Genomic DNA, 27,538 nt, shown 5'->3' with positions numbered 1-27,538 from the left:
TTTACCATGCAGATCAAAAAGTGCATATAAATGTAAAGCAGGTCAGTGTGTTACTGCTTCTGTCAGAGAGATCCTTTTGTTACTTGTAGTTTGCAAGTTAAAATCCTATCATAGAACAGCAAGCGATTTATTAGCCTGAGTGTCCTCAAAGACCTGCATGCAAACTGCAAGTTATATATTACAGCTGTATTTTTTTTGCCCAATCTTTCATTATCCTAATCTTGCAAAAAGGGTTAATTTGGGTAGAAATAAATTCTTATTGGAGAGAACCCCTAACAATACTGTTATGTTTTAAATTCTGAATTTGCGCTTTTCCAGACTTAGAACTCGTAAACTATATTGCACAATGACAATCATGGATGACATGTGACTCCTAAACCTTGTAGTCAAGTCTGATGTAACATTCTCTATATACTGATTTGCACACGTAGGATTTGTATCTACGCAATGTGTGTATGATGCAAAGTGCTCTGACACCTTACACTGGTATGAGAGGCGCTATAAAACTAAATTAATCTGAGAGACAGTGGTTATGTTATGGAGACTTGAAGGGCAGTGTTAAAGGGTTGAACTGAGGGAATGCGTGTGAGGGGACACCAACAATGTCGTACAGGGCGCCGCCACCAGTTTTAAAGCCGGCCATGAGCAAAGTAACCTTTTGCGAAGGGCAGGAATATTGCATAATGTGCAGTGTGGTGGTGGCGTGACGCCAGTCGCAGCAGGTCACATCACCGCATGGTAGAGTGGTAGTAGTAGCATGATGTAATATGTATTAAAGAGATGTGTGCAAAAAAACTGACAGGAGTAGGTCAGCCATGACCCTGTCCGTGTCCTCCATGAATTTAATTCGAACTTCAAAGCAATCTGTAATGCGCGCCAGCCATCACCTGAGCATTTGATGACACAGGCCGCCCCGTTGACTTTTCATGCCACTGCCTGTGGAATACTCTACTATACTGAATAAACCAACCCCATACCCCTTCGGCCACTGGAAGTGACTGTGACTGACTCATTCAAGTGTATTGCATAATTGTATTCACTTTATCTGTTTAGAGTATTTTCACATTTTGGTTTATTTTCCCACATAAGCTATGTAAACGTTGTACCTTTGAACTCATAGACTCTGTTAAAAATGCCATACCCTACCCCAGTATTGTCTTTTCACCAAATCAGCACATACAGCACTGACATTGTCCCTTTTCAATGCATTAGTGATTTTAGCTAATTTATTCCAAAATTGTGCTTTAAATGCACTTTTGATTTAATCTTTTTCAAAATGTTCACAGGGCAGGGGAACCTCCTATCAAAACCTTACTATGAGAAGGCTCCCTTGCAGAAATTCAGGTCAGGTATATATTACATTTGACTTTTAGCAGTGCCAGTTGATGATGTGGGTGGAGCTAATATAGTAAGTGGGTGGAGCCAGTGGAGGGAGTGGCTGGAGCCAAATACAAAGTAGGTGTGGCCTCCGACAAACATTTGAGCACCTGCACTTCATATTTTACAAATTAAGCACTGAATTAAATTTACTCTTTTTTTTCCTTCCTAAAGATTTTGACAGCAACGATAAATCACAAAGAAAGTGCCATCACTATTTTTGATTGAAAGCAGCAACAATGCTGAAGCAGATTCTTACAGATATGTATATCGAACCCGACCTTCTAGCAGAGCTCAGTGAAGAGCAAAAGCAAATCCTGTTCTTCAAAATGAGGGAGGAGCAGATTAGGAGGTGGAAGGAAAGAGAGTCTGTTCTTGAAGAAAGCAATTCTGTCCAGGTTGATACTCAACTGAGGAAATGCAAACGTAAGTCTACTCTAACTAATCTTTCAATAGATGTTGTTTTTTACGTTTGGTCATAGAGACACTGCGTTTGAAATTAATATCTTATTTATTTTCAATTTACCAGTACAATCAGCATTTTTTGCAGGACTCTAACATATAAATGACAAGCATTGGCAAAGGTATTTGGTCTGTCTTTGGTAGTGCATCCACCGATACTCACTGCTGCTGGTATTTATACTCTATATAGTTGTCCAACACTATTGACTTTGTTAATGCTTGCACTGCACCTGGACAAACATTGATAAAGCCGATGCTGACAGCAGAAGGCAATGGAAGTGGGTGGCTATCTTTGTTGTACCTAGGCTTCAACAAATAGCTCAGGCAGAGATGAAAGAGGGAGGCTAGAAAGAGCAGTGTGTGACCAATGAGCGAAACAGAGCCATTGGAAAGATGGTAATAGAGAAATAGCCAGGGAAGCTTATAAGAAGCTGATGGCAAATGCTAAAAATAACTGGGACGAAAATATATGGCAGGATTTAAAATTAGCTGATAGTAGGAATAACACTCAACGCTTCTGGAACGCTTTTGAAACCTGGTAAAATGGGGCATGGGTGGAGTTGCTCCCCTGGTCCAAAATCATGTCACCCCCACAGCTGGGTTAATTACTTTGCTTCACAATATGCCACTGATGATGCAGAGGACCTCTAACCCTTCCCGATTCATTACTACTTAAGTGAAGAATTTGCGTTAACTGACGTGAGTACTGCCTTTAGTGCAATCACAGGCGGGAGAGCGCCAGGTATCGACAGTGTTCTTGCAGACATTTTCTTGCAGGATAAGGCTAAATGGGGTTGTTCTATAATGTTATTAGCAAATGCTATTGCCCAAGGTGCCCCCATCCCGGACACTTGGCGAGGGGCGGAGATTATCCCACTATATAGAAAAGGGGACAAGTCCTTTCTAGCAAATTGTAGGCCAATAAGCCTAATAGATTTGAATCAAAAAGTGGTGGCCTGACTTGTCCTGGTAAAGGTCCAAGAGTGGATAGACATAAATGACATCTTAAGTCCACTCCAGGCAGGTTTCCGGGCACAGATTAGTAACATAGACCAGGTTTTCCGATTTAATCTAATATATCTTGTAGTTCTTGGCAAGGGCAGCTTGAATGCCGCCTTTGTCGACCTTAAGTCAGCCTTTTATCTGTTCTCACGTAACGCATTATGGGTGGAAATACAGTAGTTGAGGATGCCTAATGACTTACTATCCCTAATCTGCTTTCATGAGAAAACTTCCGCACAATTTTATTGGGGCGCACAGAGGAATAAAACCGACCCCTTTCCTGTGGAGAAAGGAGTCCCCCAAGGTTGTGTTATGGCACCCACGCTATTTTCACTTTGTATAAATAGTGTTGCCAATTGTCATCCTCCGTCGTAGCTGGTGCACCAGTTTCAGCAGACAGATCCCGATTTTAATGTTCACGGACGACACGCTCATTACTTCTACAACTCCTAGTGTGTTAGAGTGTGCACTGCAATGTTTTGAATATTTCTGTTTTTATGTGACCTAAAAATCAATGAGATAAAAACCAAGTTTATGATTTTTAACCAGCATACATCGTTCAAGGGCAGTATAGTTACGGACGGGTCTACCCTTGAACAGGTAGATGCATTTCTTTACCTTGGTATTACTCTGCAGAAGGAACTGAGATGTAGGCCACATATTGACACCATGAAAGTAAAGCACCGACAATTAGCTGATGTTCTAGGTAATGAACTTTAAACATCTTTGACTAAGCCTCTTAGCCCGATGATGCAGATTTACAACGCTAATGTAGTGAGCTCTGTTTTATACAAGGCAGAATGATTGGGCTTCGAGAATCTCACACAGCCATCTGTATCAGAGAACAAGTTCTTCTGAGTGATTACAAGTTTACCACAAAGTACACTGAGGCTACCTCTGCGGAATGACATGGGCAGAAAATCACTGGTAGATCTAGCTAGGCTTTGCCCCATCCTATACTGGCGTAGAATATGGTGCATGCTGGAATTGGCTACCTTCCCAGAAGGTTTTAGGGATATTATTGAGGTTGATTACTTTCATCAAGTCAGCTGGCTGTATGATATCAGAAGTCTCTTGGCTACCATAGGTTTGTCGCACCCAGTTCCCATCAAGAGATACAATCGAGGAGAGATACTGGGAATTGATCAAGCGAGATGTATAAAGGTGAAGTGATTTCACAACGCTGACGGGTAGCTTTTTACAAAGAAAACCCTGGTTGAGCTTTGAGTATTATTGGGATGCAATTTCAAAGCCCCTGGTTCGGAAATTGTATTTTCAATTTAGAGTGGGCTGTTTGCCATAAAGTCTTTAACTGTTGAATGGGTCGCATCAGGTGACTATAAATGCCCTAATTTCACTGATCTAGAAGAAACTTACTTGCACATACTATTTGCCTGTCCTGCTGATGTTGGTCCTCGGAAAGTATGGTTGGCGCTGATATGTAGAAAGATGGGCACCAGCACATGTTCTGTTGCCCTGAGAATCTTGTCCACTGACTCATCACTTCGCTATGCAATTCCCGTAGTAAAGTTTTTAGGTTTAACTTTGTTTTTATTGACAATCTGCAGCAAATAGAAAACATACTTCTCTATTCACCCCTTTTTCATGATCGCCCCAAAAGCTGCTTTCAAACCCTTCGTGTCCACTGTGCGGATGCAGTTCAAAATAGTCCCTCTATCTTTGTGAGGTGCTGCTACGAGAGGATCTGTGGTGTCGGAAGAACCAAAATCATAAGAATACTCCAATGTCAAAAGGATCATCAAAACCTCCCCTCTTCCCCCCCTCCCCCGAACTGGTGTTCTGCAGGCCCATTCCGTGTGCAGAATGATGTATGTGATTAATACAAGAGACCGAATCAGAATGCAGTGTTAGTTTTCCTCCGGAGCAGTGAGTCGAAGGAGACGGAGGTACTTTGGGCATGTGATTTCGTTCAGTTCAGTGGCTAAGAGCGACACTATAGGCTGCCAAACTTCTCTGAACCCCTTCATGGAATTAGTAAGATAAGCCTGCATCCGCCCCATCCCTAAGATGTTCCATAGTCTATGTATTGACAAAGAGAAAAATTGGGGAGGTGCACAGCTGAAAAATAATGGATAAAGTTTTTTGACACAAATGTATATTCGTTAGGGTGCTCCTGCAGGAGGCGAGTCCGTCCTTGCCCGTCAGTAAATGACTTTGAATTAGTGCAAGCATATCATATGAATGCATCCCTGAGTAGGGCACACCGTCGGTTCTTGTAACCACCCCGTATACGTCAGAGGTGTCTGTGTCCCCCAATACGATAAGATATTTTGGAGAGCTGCCCCTAAGGCTAATCCCATCTGTATCCCCCTCCTGGACTTTAGGGGATAAGTGAGTGGGTTGGGGAGTCCTAGCACCACATAGGCCGGGAATCACGGGATTTGCGTCTCAAATTGTCTATCCACGTCGTCAAACACTCTGGACCAGTACCCCATCAGTTCCCTACAGTTTCCTTTGTTAAGTCGCACCGGCATCAAGTACCAGTATGTGGGTATCTTGACAGCAGTTTCCATGCTGGTGGTGTTGCGCGCCGTGTGGTTGGCCCTATAATAGATGTCCCGCCACTCTGTCTGTGAGGTCTCATCCCAACTCAGTTGTCCAGCGTTTCTGACTAACAGTTGGATGCTTCAGAGCTGGCGGTCGCAGCATATTATATAAGTGAGAGATCATTTTCCTGTCGGTACTCTTGGTCACCAGCCACTTTTCATATTTTGTCCGTTTTCGGTTCACGTGTTGTTGCACCTCGGGGTGGAGAAGCCAGTCCCGAATCTGAAGATAGTGGAACCTTTCAGTTTCTGGGAGAGTGAACTCAAGTCGTAGATCCGGAAACGGGAGAATCCCTTTCACATCAAACAAGTGCCCTGCCGACTTACAATCCAATGCTCGCCACACAGAGGAAGCCCTCTCCTTGTGTCCTGGCGTGAACTCCCTATTGTCAAACAGAGGAGTCATGAGGGACAGAAAGGAGGTAATTCCCCGTCTAGCGGCCGCCCTGTCCACGACCCGTAGCGTCGTGCTTGTTACGGGTGAGTCCTGGAGATTTATAGGTCTATCCGCCCTTTTGAGTAAAGGGACTTTCCATAAGGAGAGTTTCCTCAGCGCCCTGTCCTGGAATAACCATCTCTTTTCTGACTCCGGCCTACTCCACTCGACCAGGTACCGCAACGGAGCCGCCTAACAGTATTCCAGAACGCTCGGGATTCCCAGACCTCCCTCGTCCAGCATCAAGTAGCTCAACTCGCTCAACATACGGGGCGGTGCTCCTGCCCAACCGAATTGGTGTATCGCTTGTTGCAGTCTATGAATCGTCCACTGTGGGGGCCAGACCGGTATCATCTGAAAAAGGTATAAAGCTTTAGGAAGGATAGACATTTTAACTGCCGCTACTCTGCCAAGCAATGCTAGCTGGTGGTGTTTCCAATTTTGATGCTCCCTGAGGACCGGGACAGCTAGTTTTGAGTAGTTCAGCCTAACCGTCTGCGCCACAGATGGCGCTAGTTCTAGTCCTAAGTGTGGGATAGTCTCCATGCTCGGCATCCCCGCATAGGTGTCTCTGCCCATCCCTGAGGCCCCTCTGGCCGATCCAGTCGAAGGATCACTGATTTCCCGACATTGACCCGGAACCCCGCAACTTGGCTGAAGGATACCAACTCTTGCAGGAATGCTGGGACCGAATGAGCTGGAGATTCTAGGGTTGCTATGATATCATCCGCGTAGAGGCTTATTGTATGTCTCTCCCCTCCGAAGGGGAAGCCGAGGATGTTGAAGTTATCCCATATTTTCTGCACTAGTGGCTCAATTTATAAAGCAAAGAGGAGAGGCGAGAGCGGACACCCCTGCCTCATCCCTCTTTGGATTTCAAAGGAGCCGGATGATAGCCCATTCACTCTTATAGTTGCTGTGGGCCCACTGTAGCAGCTTGACACCCACGCCCTGAATCGATCCCCGAATCCAAATTGGACCAGAGTTTTGTCTAAGAAGGCTCAATCTATCCGATTAAACACATTCTCAGCATCCACTGATGACAGCAGGGTGTCCATATGTGTGCGTTGAGTCTTGTCTATCAGGTAAAGAATTAGTTTGGTGTTATCATTACTATGACGGTTTTGGATGTACCCCGACTGGTCGGGCTCAATTATGGCTGGCATCAAGGGGCCCAGTCTCGCCGGTAAAAGGCTGGTGAATAACTTCAAGTCGACATTGAGAGAAAGGACACTGGGCGGTAGGAGCCACATAGGGATTTATCTTTCCCGGGTTTGGGAAGCACCACTATCGAGGCTGCCATCATATCTGCAGAGATCGTTCCTGGCCCTGTAAAGGAGTTAAAAGTCGCGTCAGGAGCGGTGCTAAGATATGGCAGTAAGATTTATGGAATCCCGCTGAGAAGCCGTCCGGTACGGGTGATTTCAGGAGCTTGAGGAGCGATATCGCATATATAACTTCTTCCACCCGAATCGGTGCTTCTAGCAACTCTGCCTGTCCCTGAGCTAATGCTGTCGTATTCGCCCCCTGCAGGTACGATGTTATATGAGCTTCTGGGGGAGTCTCTCTCCAATAAAGGTTTGAGTAGAATTCCTGAAAGACCCTGGCGTTCTTCTCGTCCCCCTTTACCACCTCCCCACTAGCATCCTTGATCGACTGGACCTTTGCCAGTTGGGTGCGGGCCCTAAGTTTGCTCGCAGCATGCCTCCCATCTTATCACCTCCGATATAGTAGGAGTGCCTTAGACGGAGTGCTGCATATTCGGCCCTATCGATGTCTAGCCCCGCACAATTTGAACCCTCGCTGCCTTCAATTGGTGCCATATCCGTGGGGCCCGGTCCTGCTGTGCACCCTTTCCAACTCCAACACTTGAGCCGTGAGGTGGTCTCGTTTTTGTTTGCGCTCCCTATTCTCAGCTGTGGAAATGGCTATCAATTCCCCGAGTACCACCACCTTAAGGGCCCCCCAGAGTGTAGACAAGGTGATGTCTGGTGAATCATTCAACTCCAGGTAATCTGTAATGCATTTGTGTATCTGCTTCATCACCGCCTCTCTATGAGCATGCTTGCCCGTAATCGCCAGGTCCCGGTCTGTCTACGTGTCTGAGGCACCTGAAGGGACATTATCACTGCATCAAGGTCTGAAAGTGCTGTTGGCGTGATGTCCACCTCCCCCACAAGGTCAGTCAGTTCTGTCAAACCTATTAAGTGATCGAGTTGGGCATAAGTGCGATGTGCATGTGAAAATAAAGAGAATTGAGAGGTCTGCGGTTGCGCCACCTGCCATATATCCACCAGTCCTCTCTTCCCTTCCTGAGACAACTCACCGGTCTGGGTGTATCAGTGGCCCGATCTGTCTAGGGTGGTGTCCATAACTAAATTAAGGTCCCCTCCCATTACCAACCACCGCTCTTGTGCGCTCAACACCGCGGAGAAGGCTGCCCTGAAAAATTTCTCTTGGCCCAAGTTGGGTGCATATGAGAACACACCACGAGGGAGAATCACCCTATCCAGAGTTTGTCAGCTAGGAGACGGCCTTTAATTTCAGCTATTTTATCTCCCACCCTCCCCGCAAATCGCTTGGCGATCAGTATGGCCACTCCCGCTTTTTTATGATTAGTGGAAGAATAACATTGTTGGGGGAATGCCCTGGACCGGATGTATGACATTACAACGCATGCTTTTACATCGCATGCTTTTACAACGCGGTTTTTACAATGCATACCATTACAACGCATAATGCTTTTAGGTGCTGGATAGTGAATTGTTTAATTTACTATTCCAATTCCAGTCCCCGTGGATAGTAGGGAAGGTGTTGGATAGTACATTAACCCCTTCGCTGCTCATGACGAGCTCAGCTCGTCATGAGGCACACTGGAGCTGAGCTTATGACGAGCTGAGCTCGTCATGAACAATGGGATTATCAATCAATCAGCACAGGAGGGGAAAAGTCATAGCAGCCAAGGTGTTAAACACCTTCCCTATCCTAGAGCGCCCCCCAGCGCAATGCGTTGTAATGGTTTGCGCTGTAAAAGTTGTGTCGTAAAGGCGCTGCGTGGTAAAAGTTGCGTTGTAAAGGATGTTTCCCCCCTGGACCGCATCCGGTGAAATGAAATGAAATGAAAATGAAATGAAATGAAAAATTCCACTTATATAGCGCATAACCACCCGGAGGCCTCGCAGCGCTGAATCTTTGGAGAGGAGATGGGTCTCCTGGAGCAGACAGACATCGCCCCCCAGGTTCTCTAGATAAGACAGAATGGATTTCCTTTTAATAGGGTTAAGACCCTTCACATTGTGGGTAACTACATGTAGTTGAGAGTGTATCATTCTGTAGGGTTGGAGTGCCACCTCTGCTCCCATGGGTCTATGATCCCGTTGTCCTGCAGTAAACCTTCTGCGCCTCCAGCTCTAATTCCGGGTGATTCGTACCCTCTCGCTATAAGCCCCATTCTCCGCACACCAGTTCTCCCACACCCTTCCTGACCCCAACTTAGTACCCTTGACACTCCCATAATGTCCAGTGCCTGCAGGGCTCATCCGCGTGCACCTGGAACAAAGGAGTATCAGGAGCAGTGTGTGGCCCAAAGTCCCCCCCCCCCCCCTGCTCCCGCCTGCCCCCCCCAGCCTTGCTTATCTCTGTTTGCACTGTTCCCAACTGAGGTCCCAAGCTATCCTGTGAGGCGGTGTCCCTGAGCACTGTCTCTAGAGCTGATTGTCTCTCATGTGCCATAGCTGTGGGGTCCGGCCCACCGTGTGTTCGGAGAGACGCCTCCCTCCAACTCTCTCCAGAGCTGTTCTGCTCCAGGCGGAGGAGCTTACATGTGTCCTGTAGGGATTTCAGTTGGTGGAGCTTACTGTTCCACTTGAAGATTAATCTAAATGGGTGGCCCCAGGAGTAAGCCACCCCCTTTTCCCTCAGGTGCGTGGTCACTGCTTGGAACTCTCTCCTCTTCTGCAAGATGCAGTAGCAACGTTTTTGAGATGGATGTGGTCCATAAGGTCTCAAATACTGACTGTAAACAATTAAATATGGAATCATGCTATCTGTGGCTGCAAAAATTAGTTCTTATTAAAAGTTTCTAATTACCTTAATGCCTTTGTCATTAATTGACAATATCATAGTTCCTCCTTTCCATTTTTTTATTTTATTCCATCATAATGTATTTGGATGAATTGATTTTTTACTCAAGATTATTTGTACACCTTTTACTAATATTTTAACTCGTTGTTTTATTCTTTTTACTGGTGTTTTATGGTCAATGCTTTTATGACATGTATTTTCAAATAAAGCTTATTTTGAATTGGATTGAATTGAAATAGCAAGGGAGCGAAGAGCGGCGACAGGGAGAGCAGGGGCAGGAATGCAAAACGAGAAATAGTACCCAGATGTCAGTAGTGGTAGGATAAAACAAATAGAATACAAAAGGGAAATAGTTCTTAGATGTCAGCAGTGGAATGATACAACATAGTCAATCATATACCATGGTCATTCAGGAACACTCCTGAGTTGAGCCAGACACCTGACTAGAGAGGAAAGTCATTGAATGAGGGGCAGGGCATTGGCATGACCAAGACAGCTATCTAGACAAAAACAAGAGGCAGTCCTAAAGTCATATATATTTTAAAGTATTGGAAGCAGTGGTTTCTCAAACAGTTAAAGTTGTCTATAGTGGACTGCCAAAATAAAACCAGATTTCCAAAGTCTAAAGTTGTGAATCAACTGAATATATATATTTAGAAAAAGACATGAGAACAGCTATTTGTCCTTTTTATTAAATACACGGTAAACTAGTTTTTCCAGGGTGTAAAGGTTGACAAACTGATGCAGTGTTTTATCTTTGACACTCTTTTCAAAGACTACACGTTTTGATGAATTTCTTGATCACTGTGTTTCATTTGTTTACTGGTCATTAGGGAGTTGTATTCAAAGATGTTAAAATCACATTGATTCATTTAAAAATCACCTGATAAACCTTGGGTAAAAGTATAATGTTGCTTAACATATAGACCACTAAAACAATGTGATAACACCTTTAAAATGCATGAATGATAGTTATATCATTTAAATTGAAAAAATAGCTATGTTGGAGTATTTGCTTGTATAGAGAATGTGGATAGCTCTTGAGCGAGGGGTGGATTTCCTTGAATAGTTGCACAAGTAGCAGTAATAATAGTTATGATAGTTGTGCTTCTTGTATGGGTACTTTTATTTACGCACATGCAATATATGTTAGTGCTGTGAGTAATAATGGAAAAGTGTTATTAGTTGCACAAAGTGTAGCCCATAATAGTAGTGTGCCTATTATGGGCACCAAAAGATTCGTAAGGAGTAGTAGGTACAGAGGACTAGTTAACCTCTTGAGTGCGGGTGAGGTGATGTTCACGTTCACCACACTACCTCAAGGATCTTTGCATTGCGGGCAGGGAATGACTTTAGAGCGATTCCCCTTAGCATCCCCTGTCTTGGGCTGAAGGAAGAACTTCCCTAAAAGCTTGAGGCCTTTGTTCGTGAATGCTCATCAGCGCACAAGTCTCATAATCACATCTGTAAGTGAAAGTAAAGAAGAAGCCTTTTTACTGAGTTTAGTGCTTGGGAGTTCTGCACAGACCCCTGGAAACTGATCACATCGGTGTAGTTAATGATGGAAGGGGAGAATCTCTACTTTCCAATGGTAGCAATCCCTAGTAGAGCACTGCTCGAACATCATTGTCGGAGAACAATTCTCGAGTAGAGATCCACCCACTGAACCACCAGGGAGTTTTCAAGGGGAGAGCACACCCCAGGTATGGCCAGTGTCTTTCCTCAAACTAAGGACCCCAACAGTCTTTCTGGCCGATTGAGAAGCTTATACCCAATGTGCCTTACCTAGGGGTGCAGAAGGCCTACTAGACCCCTGAGTTTTATGATTTGAAAAACAAGAATGGGCTAAGGTCCTGTCTATATGACATCAAGCTAAATTCCAAACCCTTTGTGCCCAGTTAGCATTTCTGCCCCTCCCTGGGGTGGGGTTTGGGCCAGCCTGTCTGGCATCGGTCCTCAACCTTCCCATTAAGGCTGAAACAGTCTTCCTGCTCACCTGGTCAGCAGATTGGGGAATTTATCTTCAATCCGAGCTCCTTAGAGGGACAGAAAGACAACTTGACAACAGAAATTGATGTTTATAAAAAAAAAGGAAATGGGGTGGGGTCAAGCCAAACTTTCCCAAGGGTGTACCCACCATTTGCTCCAACACTGTGTGCCCTTAGGCACTTTAGTATAGAAGAAGGGGCTGCAGATGCTTGTGTGGACATCTATAATATAGATGTATGCTGGCACACATGTAGGGCTGGGGATCACAAAGGATTGCTCCATCTTTACATGGGTTCTCGGCTCAGTACAAATCAGGGAACACTTTGCCTTCACTCCAGTTCTAGTCAAAGAGGCAAAAGACTTGTTAAGAAGTGCCCTGCCTTAGGGTACCCCACCGGAGTAGGGGCACAAGGAACCCAGGGGCCGCAGGCATCAACCTGTAGGTGGGATCAGTATTGCACTACATCCACCTGCAGGGGGAGGCCTTTCCCCCCTCTTCAAAGATAAGGCAATCCACCTCTGATGAAAAACAAAGCTGCGGTTATAATCCATGGTCCTGCCTTCCACTAATGCGCTCTCGGCATGCCTGCCCTGAGGATAGCATTTTGTTATGTTTTTGAATGCACTATCCTAGCCTGGCCTTGTCATAACTAATTAAGGGTGCCCTGTGGCACAAACTGAGAAAATGCTCTGAATGTGTAATTTAGGCACATAGGCTGGCCTGTCCTGGCATCAGTCAATAATCCCCTCACCTGGAGCCTAAACAGTCATTCTGCTCCACCCCAGGGACCGGAACATGAATATCACTGCCATACCTATTGCGCATGAGAAGAAATTTGGATCATTTGATCTTAGTTTTGATATATGGTCACTCTCATTCTTCCTTTCATGGGAATCAGAAAGACTATCTGGTCACCAGGCATAGGGCCTGATTCCAAGGCCAGACAATTCCCCACTGCGTTCCTCTTATGAAACCGAGTCATTGGTGTCTTGAGGATTTTCTGCCTGCTAGAGTAGGTTAATTGGAAGTGAACCCTCTAATATGCCCCCCTAAAGGAGTCTAGAGACTGTCTGATGGCATGGTCTGGGTGAGTGTAGCTCTGTGCCATGAGGGGCAAGCTCTGTACCCTATTCTGTTTCTCACTTTTTTACAATGTAGTCTACTGGAATTGATACCTTCATGGAGTGGGCAGATGGATAAACACCCCAATCTACTGACCCAAGGGCCAGAAAGCACATAAGATCACAAGTACAATTTATTTTTAAAGATGGGGTGTCAGGGCAGACCCATTTCTGGTATGGGTTGCCCCTCAATTTCTTGGGCCTGAGGCATGTTTTTTAATCCCAAAAATATCTTCTCACCTCTGTCACTTCCTTTTTTTTCACACAAGCCCATAATCCTATCATTGATGAAGGGTTCCACAGGTAGGAGGTGGAGTAAGTAATGGGGCAAAGAAGGAATAATATGAGTAATCAAGATTACCTGTAAATAATCCAGACATTACCTACTCATCTCCATCTTCTTCCCGATACGTACTGGCGTGAGGATATACCCAAGCGGTAAATCTTAATCCTAATCTGAAGTCTAAGAGGGACATATCATACCTAGGAACAAAAGTGCTGCTTAAATCATAAACTGTATTAGAAACACTTCTAAAGTTGCATTATATTGATAATTTATTAACTAATCTGTAATTTCCCTACTGCATCACTGCTTTCGGTCTCATATTTGTACTAAAAGACAAATCATTTACATGAGCTAAGTAAATATACATTTATAATGTAAAAAAATGTAGAATGAGAAGTCCAAGTGTCTGCTTTATATATGTCTAACAAAGAAACACAAGGCCACTTAGCCCATGATGCTGCCATCCCTTGGGTTGAGCAGGCTTATACACATTCATGAAGTCTTTCATCTGCATCGTTGTGAGCTAATACTATCACTGATTTGATCCTTTTAGCCAATGTTGATTTTTTTTTTTTTGGAAACTTTTTTTATTTGAACATATAAAACAATACAGCAAACAAACAAGCAAGGCAGTACAGTAACAATACAGTCATTAGGTCTGTGCTCAAGGAGGACGGGAGAGCATGGTAACAGGAGAAAAAAGTCTTTGAATACAGATGGGGGGGGAGGCAGAGGCAGAATAGCAAATGAGCAGTACGATATACAACAGCTGGAAGGGATATAGGTCAGGGCGACGGGGAAGGGCTCTGGATGGCGGTGAACGGGGGTGTCCAAATATCTCCACGGTATGAGTTCCACGAATTCCAAATCTTCCCCCATTTTTTGGGCCTGCCTCTTGCAATGTATACTGTTTTCTCACGAAACATGCACCAGTCCAGACTCACTTTCCAAGCAGTCACTGTAGGCGGTCTTGGGGATCCCCACAACTGGGCAATATCTCTCTTCGCAACCATATTGGCCAAAGTCACCCACCGAAGCTGCGACACGTCCTAGTCATTCGGACCACCATACATTCAATAGGCATTGTCGGGCCTCCGGCATCATAACCACACCCGTGACATCATCCATAATCTCATGTATACGTTTCCAGAAGCGCACCACCTCAGGGCATTCCCATATGATGTGGAGATAGGTGCCAAGGAGACCACACCCACGCCGACACATACCATCACTAGAGAAGCCCATATGAATTAGACGGGGACCAGTGACATAGATTCTGTGGAGGATCTTGAGTTGGACCAGACGGAGGCGGACCGGAATCGCCACCTCTTTGTGAGAGGAGATCGCGGACTGCCAGTCCTCATCATCCAGTTCAATACCATCAGCAATCCATGCCTCACGGAGGTGATCAAGCAGACCCGATCGGTCATTAATCATTTTCTTATAGAACAGTGAGATAGTACTATCCGGCACATAGCCATCCAGTATACGATCTTCGAGGGGGGAGGAATCCGGAACAGCACTGCCCACTGGCAACACAGAATTCAGAGCATGACGTACCCGGATGTAACGAAATATTTCCCTGTCACTCAATTTATACTCCATTTGCAGTTCGGAGAAGGTCTTAACCTTTCCTTTAACCCAGCGATCCCGCACTTTACCAATACCGATCATGTCCCACTTATCAAATCCCTTCGTCCTCCATAGGCCACCCAGCTTCGCAGAGGCATAGAGCGGTGTCGCACTCGTTAATTTATCACTCCAGCCCATAGCCGCCGTTGCGCTATGCCACACCCGCACAGCTATAGCAGTAGGTCCCGTAAGTTGTGAACGGGAAGGTCCCGAGTAAAGTGCCCTATAATAATCACCGCCCGGGAGCAGCCACTTGTCCATTTCGAATACTGGATTCAACGCCGAGCCAAACATCCCGTGGTTGATAGCAGCAAGATGGGAAGCCCAGTAATACCTACGAATATCCGGGAGCGATATACCGCCATCATACCAGGGGAGTGTCAATTTCGGAAGAGCTATGCGTGAACGTCCGTCCCATATTAGCTGCCTCTGCAACGACTCTACTTCCCGAAAATATGTCGACAGGATAACATCAAAACTATTCTGTAGGGCATATAGGAACCGAGGTAAGGACATCATCTTTAAAAGGGCCGCGCGTCCCAGGGGAGACAACGGTAATTTACGCCAACGGGCCACGTCGGAGCGTAACCGTTGGAGTGGAGGGAGTAAATTACGTTCGTAGCGAACCGCCGGTTCCATGGAGATAAACACACCCAGGTACTTAAATCCAGATTGCGACAACTGGATGGGACAGCCCCGCGGGAAATGAGGGACAACACCCGCCAGTACATAAATGTAGGATTTCGACCAACTAATGATGAGGCCCGAGTTCTTCCCAAAGGAGGTAAGTACGTCAAACAACACATTGAGCGATTTTTGGGGAGAGGTAAGGTACAATAAAATATCATCCGCATATAAGGAAATGCGATCCTCAAATCCCGGCGTCCAGCGTATACCCTTCATCGAGGGTTCCCATCGTAACCAGGCGGCACGAGGCTCCAACGCCAAAGCAAAAAGGAGTGGGGACAACGGACAACCCTGTCGTGTGCCCCTACCGAGTGTGGTAAATAAATAAATAATACCCTATTTTTGAATGCATAAATGAATAACAGATAGCTCAATAAATAAGAGTCAAGATTCGAGGTAGTAGGAGTTTTGCAGGTTTAATACAGCATAAGGACAGGAACAGGACGACCTGCACGGGAATAGGATGGCAGCTGCCGGGGGCAGGATCGGAACAAGGGAACAACTTTTTAATAACAGTACATGAGCATATATACATAGCGCAAACACATAGCATTACATTGCAATAGGCGTAGCAGTGGGTGGAGCAAGAGGCGTGACGCGTAGCAGTCGCGAAAGATAAGGGTGAAAGTAGGTGTAACAGGGCGTATACATAGACATGTGATGTAAACGTAACAGAATATGTCATGAATGGGGCGGAAACCATGGAGGGGGCTACCTGAGGAGCCGGGACCTCTAACCTGATGGTGCGCGCAAACTGGCAATGACATGTTACTAGGAGAAGCTGGGGGCTATGAACTCTGTGCTAGGAGCAGAGACTGAAGTCTGGAGAGTCAGGGCGACATGTACCTAAGCAGTATCTAGTATCTGATGTTTAGAGAACATGTTGATATAAACTAGAAGTCAGGAGGGGAAAGGCTAACAGACTCTAAGACTGGAGCATGCATTATTCTACATGTAGTGCGTGATGAAGAATATTAAATGACCATTAAATGCAGTATTTCTCTTACATGGAGACATAAAAGCTAGACTATGACGGAAACTATTGATGCGATTCAGTAGCTTTAGGAATGCAGAGAAGGAGGGCTGTACTGATAACTCGAATCATAACATACTTTTGGCAGACTCAGAGGCAGAGCCAGGCTGAACCGGGCACTGCGAGGCAGGAAGTAAGTGAAGGGTCGAGGATACAGGTGGGGGCTGTATCGCTCTTCAGCGAGGCTTCAGGGGACAGGAGCTGAATCTGGTGTCCAGGCCCTTTTGAGGCCTAGAAACGGGGACTTTACAATGGAATAACGTGCACACTGAGAAACGCGGCAACGTAGCTTTACATAGGCCTGATATTCGTAGTATTCACGAGAACTGGAAACTGACATACTAAAGGTGGACACAACTATAATTGCGTCATTAATCGAACATAGGGAATAACATATGCATATTAATCATGCACATATAACATATGATGGAGGACGCGTAGGGACACAGAACATGGCAAAATTTACTTTTCCACATTCCCTCCTTGTCACTACGTTTCCATCAGGAAACATCAATATTCATGATACCATCTATCATTTCATACAGTATCATTTGCTCGTCTCGAATTTTCTGGGAACGGGTTTTAGAACGGGACTTGGGACTAGGAATACATGATGTAGCACAAATGCCGCAAATCGCAGGGCCACATTGTATACAGAGGCAGCAGCTGAATATGATCGCTACTGCAATACCTAGAAAGGACAAGACTTTCCATCCCCAGGCGGAAATTATATTCCAGAACCAACCGGACCATGTCCAGGTGCCTGGATTTTGATGTAACAGATGGGCAATTTTATGGAGTCTGGTTATAGCTGAATAAACAGACGGCGCGTTATTTGGAATGAAAATGCAGCAACTAGATCCGATGACTCTACAGGCCCCGCCCCTATCGGCCAATATGACGTCAAGGACGAGACGATTCTGGAGCACGACAATTCTCATAAAGGATTGTTCTTTGGTTAAATTACTTAGAGCAGAAGTAGTCTCAATTACTACTGCTTCAAGGGTTCTGGTTAACCTACGTATCAGTTTACTATTCACAACTGTACCTAAATAAGGAAAGACACCTTTATTGATATCTATATATTGTTCTAGAGCAGTTTCAGTATAATCGACAATCGGGAGGTTTCTCTTGTGTCTAGTATGTACTAGGTGGGAATTCCTATGGTAGTCGGGTGGGGCTAGAAAAACAGGTGGCAGTAGGAAGGCAATGTAACAGGTTCCCTCCCAATCGAGGGGCAGACGAACATATGCGGTCTGACCACAAATAAAATAAGAATGACGTGAAGCTTTGAAAATAGATTTCCCACTGTCACTATACTTGACAATAGTAGTACAATCACTATGTCCTACGTGTGTAGAACCATTATTTCGGACACATAATTCGCCTTTGACTGGTAGTACTGAAATTGCAGGTAAGTCTGGAGTAGTATCAGACTGAACATTCAGGACCATGAAATTCGAAGAATAATTACCTAAATTATACACTTCATTTTCTAGATCTAACCCGGTTCTGTGGGGGAGACCTTGCTTGTCTGGAAAACACGTACTGTTAAGAAAAGACATATCTGTTGAGGATGACGTTAACGTGGACCATGCTCCACACGAACCATTATGTGAAAAAGGATAAGGAAAGAGTGGCAGAGCTCCCTTCGGTGTCTGAAAAGGGGGGAGTCGACCACACACCCAACAATTAGTGGCATTGCTGGTCTGGTGTGAATAATGTAACATGCGGATGAAAGAATTATTTCGCATAGCGAGGCGGTAAGAGAGTTCATGAGGAGGCAGATCACTAAACGTGTGCTCTACTGTAACATTAGAAGACGTATTTACATGAGAAACTGGAAAATACAGGTAAAACGCATAACTGGTGCAGGAAATCATAACACTGAGAAATATTATGAAACATAGAAAAACAATACATCGGATTGAGTTTTGACTAACTCTCTCACTATGGGGGTCTATTTTATACATGTCAGAAACAGTCTAACCGTTTCACCTAGGGGAGGACTTAGACAATCAAACTGGCTGACTTATTTTACTAGACCGGAGTTTCAACTTATACTCCTGTTGCGGAGTTTTCTCTAACGGGGAGGGTGCAGTATCATTGTTCTTTGCGGGACAGTCCTTAAGAATAGTACTTTGGTAATCCTTCGAATCCTGGGAAATGTTCTTTGAGACGGGTTTCAGTCCATAAAACTTCTTTACGTGCGAAAGGTGCACCCAGCCTTTGCGTCCCTCCAACTTCACGGCTGTACGGGTGGCGAGGAGGACCTGTCGGGGCTCCTTCCAGCGAGGCTCTAGCGGACTTGAGCGGTCAAAATTACGAACCAAGACCATGGATCCTGGAACGATTTCATGCGGTGCCACCTCGGTATTGTCTGGAAATGCGGCGGCAACCTGTGAACGACAAGAGTTGAGGGCAGACATCAAGGAAGCTAGGTAATCTGTCAGCATATTACTTGAAACATCGGTAATACTTCGGGGTCTGGGTGTACCCCACATGTTAGGGGGGCGGCCGAAAACGACCTCATACGGGGACAGACCTGATCTGGAATGTGCGACCATGCGCATATAGAACAAAGCGACTGGCAGAGCTACTAGCCAGTCCACACCTTTCTCTTTACATACTTTGGCGATGCGAATTTTCAGAGTCTGGTTATGTCTCTCTACGAGACCTGCTGCTTCAGGATGGCGTACACAATGGAACTTCCACTGGTACCCTAACAAAAGGGAAACATGCTTCATTAACTCTGAGGAGAATGGCTGGCCGTTATCAGAATATACGACCCTAGGGAGTCCATAACGGGGGAAGAACTCACGAACCAACTGCTTGGCAGTGGTCGCGGCTGTGTAATCTGGGACTAGATATGCTTCTGTCCACCTGGACAAAGCGCATACAACTACAAGGACATACTTGAAACCTCGACATCGCTCCATCTGAATATAATCCATCTGGAGGACTTCAAAAGGGTGGTCAGGAGGTTGGAATCCACCTTGTTCCACCGGGACACTTTTACCTGGATTAAACTGACAACATATCATACAGGTACGGACTTTCTGCTTGGCTGCAGCTCGTAAATGCTTGTTGAACCAAATGTTCTGGATACTGTCTAACATAGCTTTTTCTCCTAAATGTGCTGGACTATGTGCGGTATTGATAATGACTTGAACCATAGAGTCGGGGAGAAACCAAGTGGCTTTTCCTTTCGTTAACCATCCTTGATCTGTCTGGACCCCTCCTTGTTCGGACCATTTCTCGATTTCATCGGGAGTAGCATGTAACTGGATATCTATGACATCTTGAGTAGGGTCCTTAACTGTCATACATGTAGTCGGATCTGGAGTGTGTGTCATGTTAACTGGAATGTCTGGAGTCTGTGCTGTAAGCTTGGCTGTGCGATCTGCTAGATCGTTACCCTGGGAAATAATGTCAGTAACTTTCGTGTGTGCCTTGCATTTCATGATAGCAATGGATGTCGGTAAATGTATTGCATCTAACAGAGCTTGAATAAGGAGACCATGCTGAATCTTGGTTCCATGAGAAGTCATGAAACCTCTCTCCTGCCAGAGCACTCCAAAGTCGTGTACGACTCCAAATGCGTAACGTGAATCGGTGTAAACATTAACTTTCAGGTTCTTGGCGTGTATACAGGCTTGAGTCAGAGCAACTAGCTCTGCTGCTTGAGCAGACCGGGTGTCAATACGGTGTGTTTCAATAACTTCAGTATCAGTAGTCACTGCATACGCGGCGACTAGTTCTCCTGTACTTGTTCTCATACATGAACCATCCACATAAAGTGTCAGGTCGGGATCTGGTAACGGAATATCTGTCAGATCTTGTCTTGGCTTTGTCGTAATATTAACTACTTCCACACAGTCGTGTGTGTCCGGACTTAAAGTAACAGATGGTAACAGTGTAGCAGGGTTCAGGATGTTGCAGCGTCTGATTTCTATGTGAGGCTGGAACAGTGTCAATTCATAACCTGTTAAACGTGCAATTGTCAAGTGCTGAGTCTGTGTTCGGTTTAAAAGAACTTCCACGGAGTGTGGAACTTGTACTGTCAGGGAGTGTCCTAATACTATGGAATCACTTTGTCTGATAGCTAGTGCTGTGGCTGCAACTGACTTGAGGCACGCAGGCAGAGCCTGGGCTACAGGATCTAATGTGCTCGAAAAATAAGCACATGGCTTGTATTGTCCTGCTTGATCTTGTGTGAGAACAGATAATGCTGTACCTTCACGTTCAGTGACGAAAAGTGTAAAAGGCTTACTGTAGTTCGGTGTAGCTAGAACTGGAGCTTGACATAGGGCTTTCTTTAACTCATTGAAACTGAGTGTATGTTCAGATGTCCAAGGGAGGACAGTCGATACGGCTGCCTCCTGTGTCGTTAACTGTATCAGTGGCTTGGCTAGAAATGCATACTGAGGAATCCATTGTCGGCAGTAAGAAGTGAGGCCGATAAAAGCACGTACCTCCTTCTGGGTCTTGGGCTGAGGAAGACTCGCTATTAACTGGATACGGTCTGGTGTCAACTGCCTACCCCTCTTGGACAGTAAGTGTCCTAAGTAGACCACTTGCTGGACACAGAATTGAAGCTTCGAAGGGGACACCTTGTGCCCCATCTCGGCTAGGAAATACAGAACTGTGAGGGATGCTCGCTCGCAAGCACGTTCAGAACGGGCTGTGACCAGTAGATCATCGACATACTGGAGCAGGGCAGTGTCAGTTGGCATGTGAATGTTGTCTAGTTGTCTCTTAAGTGCTTGACTGTAAATACTAGGACTTTCTGTGAAACCTTGAGGAGCTCGTGTGAACATATAGCTCCTTCCATTTAAACAAAATCCGAAAAGGAACTGGCTGTCTGGATGAATGGGAACACTGAAAAATGCATTCTTGAGGTCTATGACTGTAAAAAATGAGGCTTCTGAATCAATGGCTGTCAATAGGGAAGAGATATCTGGGACAACTGGGTACTGGGGAATAATACATTTATTAAGCTCTCGTAGGTCAATCACTAATCGATATACTGGGGGTGCATTTGGATCAGTACGTTTCATGACTGGAATGATCGGAGAATTGCATACATTGGAGTCAGTTTCTACAACCACTCCTTGAGCGATGAGCTCGTCAATAATTTTGGATAAGGCTGCTACAGCCTCCGGTGGTAATCTATACTGTCTGATTCGTGGTAACACTACACCTGGCTTGAGAGTCACACGATGGGGTGTGATTTGCATATAACCAACATCAGTTGGACCTTGCGCCCATAGATGCTGCGGAACATTGGACAATCTGGGATCAAAATCTCGTAATACATAGTGACCCTTAAAGTCACGCAGGAACAATCGTATTCCCTCTGGGGAACAGCATATAACTGCACCTAACTCTTTCAGTGTTTTAATACCTAATAGATTCTCTGGACATGACTTAGTAAGTAGCAGATCAGTAGTACGGGACAATGGACCTACTTCTAGAGTAACTGGCTTTGATATTTCATTTACAATGGGTTTTCCTGAAAATCCAAGGGAAACATTTCTTGAGCCTGAGAGCGGAGCCCCTGGAACTTCGGCGTGGCTAATTGTGGTCCTACTTGCCCCTGTATCAATCAAAAACTTTCTGTCTTTCCCTAATACTTGACTGTGAACATAGGGACCTTTTTGATCTACAGGTATCTCGATGAGAGGCAAGCCTACCTCCCTCTCTAGGCTGTTTCATGAATATGGCTGATACTCTGGATACTCAGACTGTGCATACTGGTACATCTGCTGTGTAACATGTTGTGTTGCAGCAATGGGCTGCGGTGCTGTAACTGTCTGTGGTGCATTCTGTGGCCGAGGAATCTGTAAAACTTGTTCTTGTCTAGGCGGACGTGGTCTTTCTTTAGTCTTACCAGTAGCTATGTTGTGTTTCAGAACTGCACACTCGTTTATAAAATGACCTGGCTGTTTACAATAATTGCAGTTCCCTTTAACGGGAGCTGCAGGATGACTGGCTTGATTCGGACCCCTCTTCTGACTGTCTTGAGGAACAGATTGTGCAACTAGTACTTTCATTTTCGTGTCTTTCATACGTTTTCTCTCGTGTTCTTGCTCTTCTCTGATTCTATTCTGGTGGTATTGGAGCATCTGTAACATCTGGGACGGGGTATTAGCTTGCCAGGTACTTTCGACTTTCAAAACTCGATTCTTAATTTGTGGACTTGAATTCTCGACTAATTTAGTAACAAAAAGGTGAGGGTATGACTCACTACTTGTCTTGAGGCCACTGTTGATGCTAAAACATTTCTCAAATCTAGAATAAAAATCACTAATGTCTTTGTCTTGCTTCTGTTTACAGGCTGAGATTGCATCCCAGTCTTCCTTTTTCGTTGTTAACAATCTGGGTAAAACTTGAATCAATAATTCAGGTAATTCTTTACATTTCGCTCCAAGACCGGTACCTGGTACTCGTGCCTTATCTTCAGCTTCTAGAACTGCCCAATCGATCTTTTTCTCTCCCACCTCCCATTCTTTTTCCTTGAGCTTTTCATACACCCCTGCGGGTAACAGAACCTTTAACATTTTAATTATATCTGGATACGTGTATTCTCCCATACGGAGCATGTCTTTTAATTCTCGATGGAACCCTGCTGGATCTTTATCGTGACAGGGGATTAATTTTTTCATCTCTAAGAGTTCCATCTTTGTGATCGGGGTGTAAACAAACACTCGTTCTAGTTCGCCACCCGTTCCTCTAACTGGGTGGACTTCTCGTAACGGATTCTGTCTCTTTATGTAAAATGGTTTATTTTCTGGGGGTGAGACATGAACAAAATGCGGGTTCAAAAACGTTCTATATTTGTGACGCTGTTCTAGAATGACACTAATTATGTCGGTACCTAAACCTTTCCATCTATACTGGAGTAACTCGTTCAGGATATCATGTAACGGGCCTGGATCAGAGTGCTGACCCTCATACAATGTAATGAGGTGCTGAATCATATACATACCCGCCAGTCGTTGCTCGGCTGGGGGCATTTTCAGAAACATTTGTGCCACTATTTCGTCTGGAAAAGTGGTAGAATCAGTAGTCCATCGGACTGCTGATCGGGCTAGTTCTTGTTCATGCATAGTACTTAACTCACTGTAACCGATTCGTGATTTCAGAATGTGATCGGTAGCTTGAAACACTTGTTCTAGAGAACCTTGTTCTGGTGCTGGATGATGGAAAGTTGACTTGTGTTCTAGGCGTAAATGGCGATCTGGAAATCTAGATTTTCCTACATACGCTATTCTGGCGGAATTCTCGTCGTCTACCTCTTCAGTATCAGAGTTACTTTCTTTCTCGCTTACTTGTGCTGCTTTACGCTGTTCGTGTAACTTTATTATTTCTTTACGGATTTTCTTGTACATACTCTCCATAGCACCGACGGTCTTGTGCTTACCCTCGGCTATATTATCACTCCACCTTGTCAGGATTTTCATTTCGGCCGGATCTTTAGACGGGTAATCTTGTTCTCTTATTAGACAGTTAATCAGAAACTTTAATATCATGAGCTGGATCTCGGCTTTCCTTTGAGACATGGCCTCGCTAATGCTTTCTGGATCATCCCCTGTACGGATGAAACGATATATTCTGTCTAGGTCTTCTTTCATATTCGGTAGGGTGACTAGATACTCGGCCACCTTTCTTACGCGGAATGAATATAAAACCATATTATCCTCGCCTGGGACTGGATCATAGCCGCATTCATTAAGGGCTTTTCTTATTTCTGCTACAGTCTGATGTCTGGGCGTACGCTGTGACGCTTGTGCATGTAATTCGGCTGACGTTAAACGCTTATGTGGCGGCGGGGTCTGAGGAGGACCTCCTCCTGCGGCCCCTAAACTAGAATCGTCGACTGATCCTCTTCGTACTAGTGTGGCAGGAAATTGAAATGCGGGCTGAACTGGTATGGCGGGCTGGACCGGGGGGACCGTAACAGGTACTGCAAGGGGTACCCCGGTGTCTGGAGGAACGGGAAGTGCCTGATTTACAGGGACTGGCGGAGCGCGAACAGGATTTGCATATTCTGGGACTGTGTCGTCCAAATAGGACGAAATGAAAATATCAGCTGCGGTCGGTTTGTGACGCAGCTTGGTCGGAACTAATGGTGGCGGAAAGTTACTGGATGCCTCCGGGGTCGCTTTTGGCAAACCCTCGGCAAGAAGAGGATACATACCCTTAATAAGAGCATGCCTCTGTCTGTCTGACTGTTCGGTTTTAACTCGTTCACCAATCTCGATTAATTCCCTTTCTTGGGCTCGTTCCAAGGATTCTCTACTTAATTCTGACTTTCTGATTTCTTTTTCGGTTCTTTTATGAGATTCTTTGCGCCATAACTCGATGGCATCTTTCTGTGACTGTCTGGCTTTCTTTTTCCATAATGCTTCTTCTACTCTCATGATGCACTCGGCATCCCATGTGCCTGACACAGGCCATCTATACTTTTCCTCTAACTGTTTGGTATACTCGACCCATAAATCTAGATACAATATGGCGCTTATGCCATGCTTCTGATACATAAAATGACCTGGACTGTCCCTAGGCGGGACAGGAACTGCTGCTTCTAGCAGACCTTTTCTAGTTCTCAACTGACGCAGTTTTGAAAAGAGCGGCATGACTGAACTATAATCTGGACACAATACGATACACAATAAACACGATAACTACTTCACACTCATTCCACGACATCAAGATACATGAAGAACATTCAGAATAACAGTTCGAACAGAATACTACCTGGAATACGGAAAACAGAATACATGAATTTTCTCGAGAACAGAACTGACTAGAACAGAAACTAGATGCACTGCTGAAACAGTACGAAACTTACCGGTCTCATACAGAGACACGTCAGGACCCGCATCCACCGGAGTGGACACTTCGTTTGTGGGCTTGTGTACCACCAACCCACGGACCAGAGCCAATTAAATTGACCCTGTCTAGATACTACCCCAGTAATGGTACTCACCGGGCAGCAAGAACGGAAGGCCTCAGACTGGACGGGACTGCTTGGACGCCGGACGGACGAACTTCGGACTTCTGTTACGGGTGGGCCTCCGGATACCTCGGACCCTGGACTCTCGGCTTGGGCTCTGGTCGGGACTCGCCGCGTTCCTCCACCGTCTCGTCTGGATGCTGGACCGCCTCCTCCGTCTCCTCCGTGGGCCTGAGGGATACTTGAAGCAGAAATATCTGCCGGTGCGCAGAAGAGTTCCGTCACGACTGCAGAGGGTCAGGGGGTCGGCGTGGCTTCACCGACGCGTGGGGAAAGGGCAAGTCCCTGTTCGGGCGCCATTATGTGGTAAATAAATAAATAATACCCTATTTTTGAATGCATAAATGAATAACAGATAGCTCAATAAATAAGAGTCAAGATTCGAGGTAGTAGGAGTTTTGCAGGTTTAATACAGCATAAGGACAGGAACAGGACGACCTGCACGGGAATAGGATGGCAGCTGCCGGGGGCAGGATCGGAACAAGGGAACAACTTTTTAATAACAGTACATGAGCATATATACATAGCGCAAACACATAGCATTACATTGCAATAGGCGTAGCAGTGGGTGGAGCAAGAGGCGTGACGCGTAGCAGTCGCGAAAGATAAGGGTGAAAGTAGGTGTAACAGGGCGTATACATAGACATGTGATGTAAACGTAACAGAATATGTCATGAATGGGGCGGAAACCATGGAGGGGGCTACCTGAGGAGCCGGGACCTCTAACCTGATGGTGCGCGCAAACTGGCAATGACATGTTACTAGGAGAAGCTGGGGGCTATGAACTCTGTGCTAGGAGCAGAGACTGAAGTCTGGAGAGTCAGGGCGACATGTACCTAAGCAGTATCTAGTATCTGATGTTTAGAGAACATGTTGATATAAACTAGAAGTCAGGAGGGGAAAGGCTAACAGACTCTAAGACTGGAGCATGCATTATTCTACATGTAGTGCGTGATGAAGAATATTAAATGACCATTAAATGCAGTATTTCTCTTACATGGAGACATAAAAGCTAGACTATGACGGAAACTATTGATGCGATTCAGTAGCTTTAGGAATGCAGAGAAGGAGGGCTGTACTGATAACTCGAATCATAACATACTTTTGGCAGACTCAGAGGCAGAGCCAGGCTGAACCGGGCACTGCGAGGCAGGAAGTAAGTGAAGGGTCGAGGATACAGGTGGGGGCTGTATCGCTCTTCAGCGAGGCTTCAGGGGACAGGAGCTGAATCTGGTGTCCAGGCCCTTTTGAGGCCTAGAAACGGGGACTTTACAATGGAATAACGTGCACACTGAGAAACGCGGCAACGTAGCTTTACATAGGCCTGATATTCGTAGTATTCACGAGAACTGGAAACTGACATACTAAAGGTGGACACAACTATAATTGCGTCATTAATCGAACATAGGGAATAACATATGCATATTAATCATGCACATATAACATATGATGGAGGACGCGTAGGGACACAGAACATGGCAAAATTTACTTTTCCACATTCCCTCCTTGTCACTACGTTTCCATCAGGAAACATCAATATTCATGATACCATCTATCATTTCATACAGTATCATTTGCTCGTCTCGAATTTTCTGGGAACGGGTTTTAGAACGGGACTTGGGACTAGGAATACATGATGTAGCACAAATGCCGCAAATCGCAGGGCCACATTGTATACAGAGGCAGCAGCTGAATATGATCGCTACTGCAATACCTAGAAAGGACAAGACTTTCCATCCCCAGGCGGAAATTATATTCCAGAACCAACCGGACCATGTCCAGGTGCCTGGATTTTGATGTAACAGATGGGCAATTTTATGGAGTCTGGTTATAGCTGAAT

At 45.3% G+C, this 27,538-nt stretch overlaps 1 protein-coding gene across 4 annotated transcripts in view; it reads left to right on the top strand.

Annotated features, from left to right (window-relative positions):
* The window catches only part of SH2D4A (SH2 domain containing 4A), a 764,817-nt gene that overhangs the window by 195,063 nt on the left and 542,216 nt on the right, over positions 1 to 27,538 (top strand). For 2 of the 4 annotated variants that reach the window (XM_078676366.1, XM_078676363.1), the window contains exon 2: positions 1,552 to 1,803. In XM_078676366.1, coding sequence (XP_078532492.1) covers positions 1,617 to 1,803 — 187 coding nt within the window. In that variant the 5' untranslated portion in view covers positions 1,552 to 1,616. Of the gene's footprint in view, positions 1 to 1,286; positions 1,350 to 1,551; positions 1,804 to 27,538 lie in introns of those variants that run through there. The other 2 variants (XM_078676364.1, XM_078676365.1) reach the window with 2 other exon arrangements.

This window comes from Lissotriton helveticus, chromosome 2_1 (assembly GCF_964261635.1).
Source record: "Lissotriton helveticus chromosome 2_1, aLisHel1.1, whole genome shotgun sequence".
NCBI lineage: Eukaryota > Metazoa > Chordata > Amphibia > Caudata > Salamandridae > Lissotriton > Lissotriton helveticus.
This window is presented reverse-complemented; position numbering and strand designations above follow the sequence as displayed.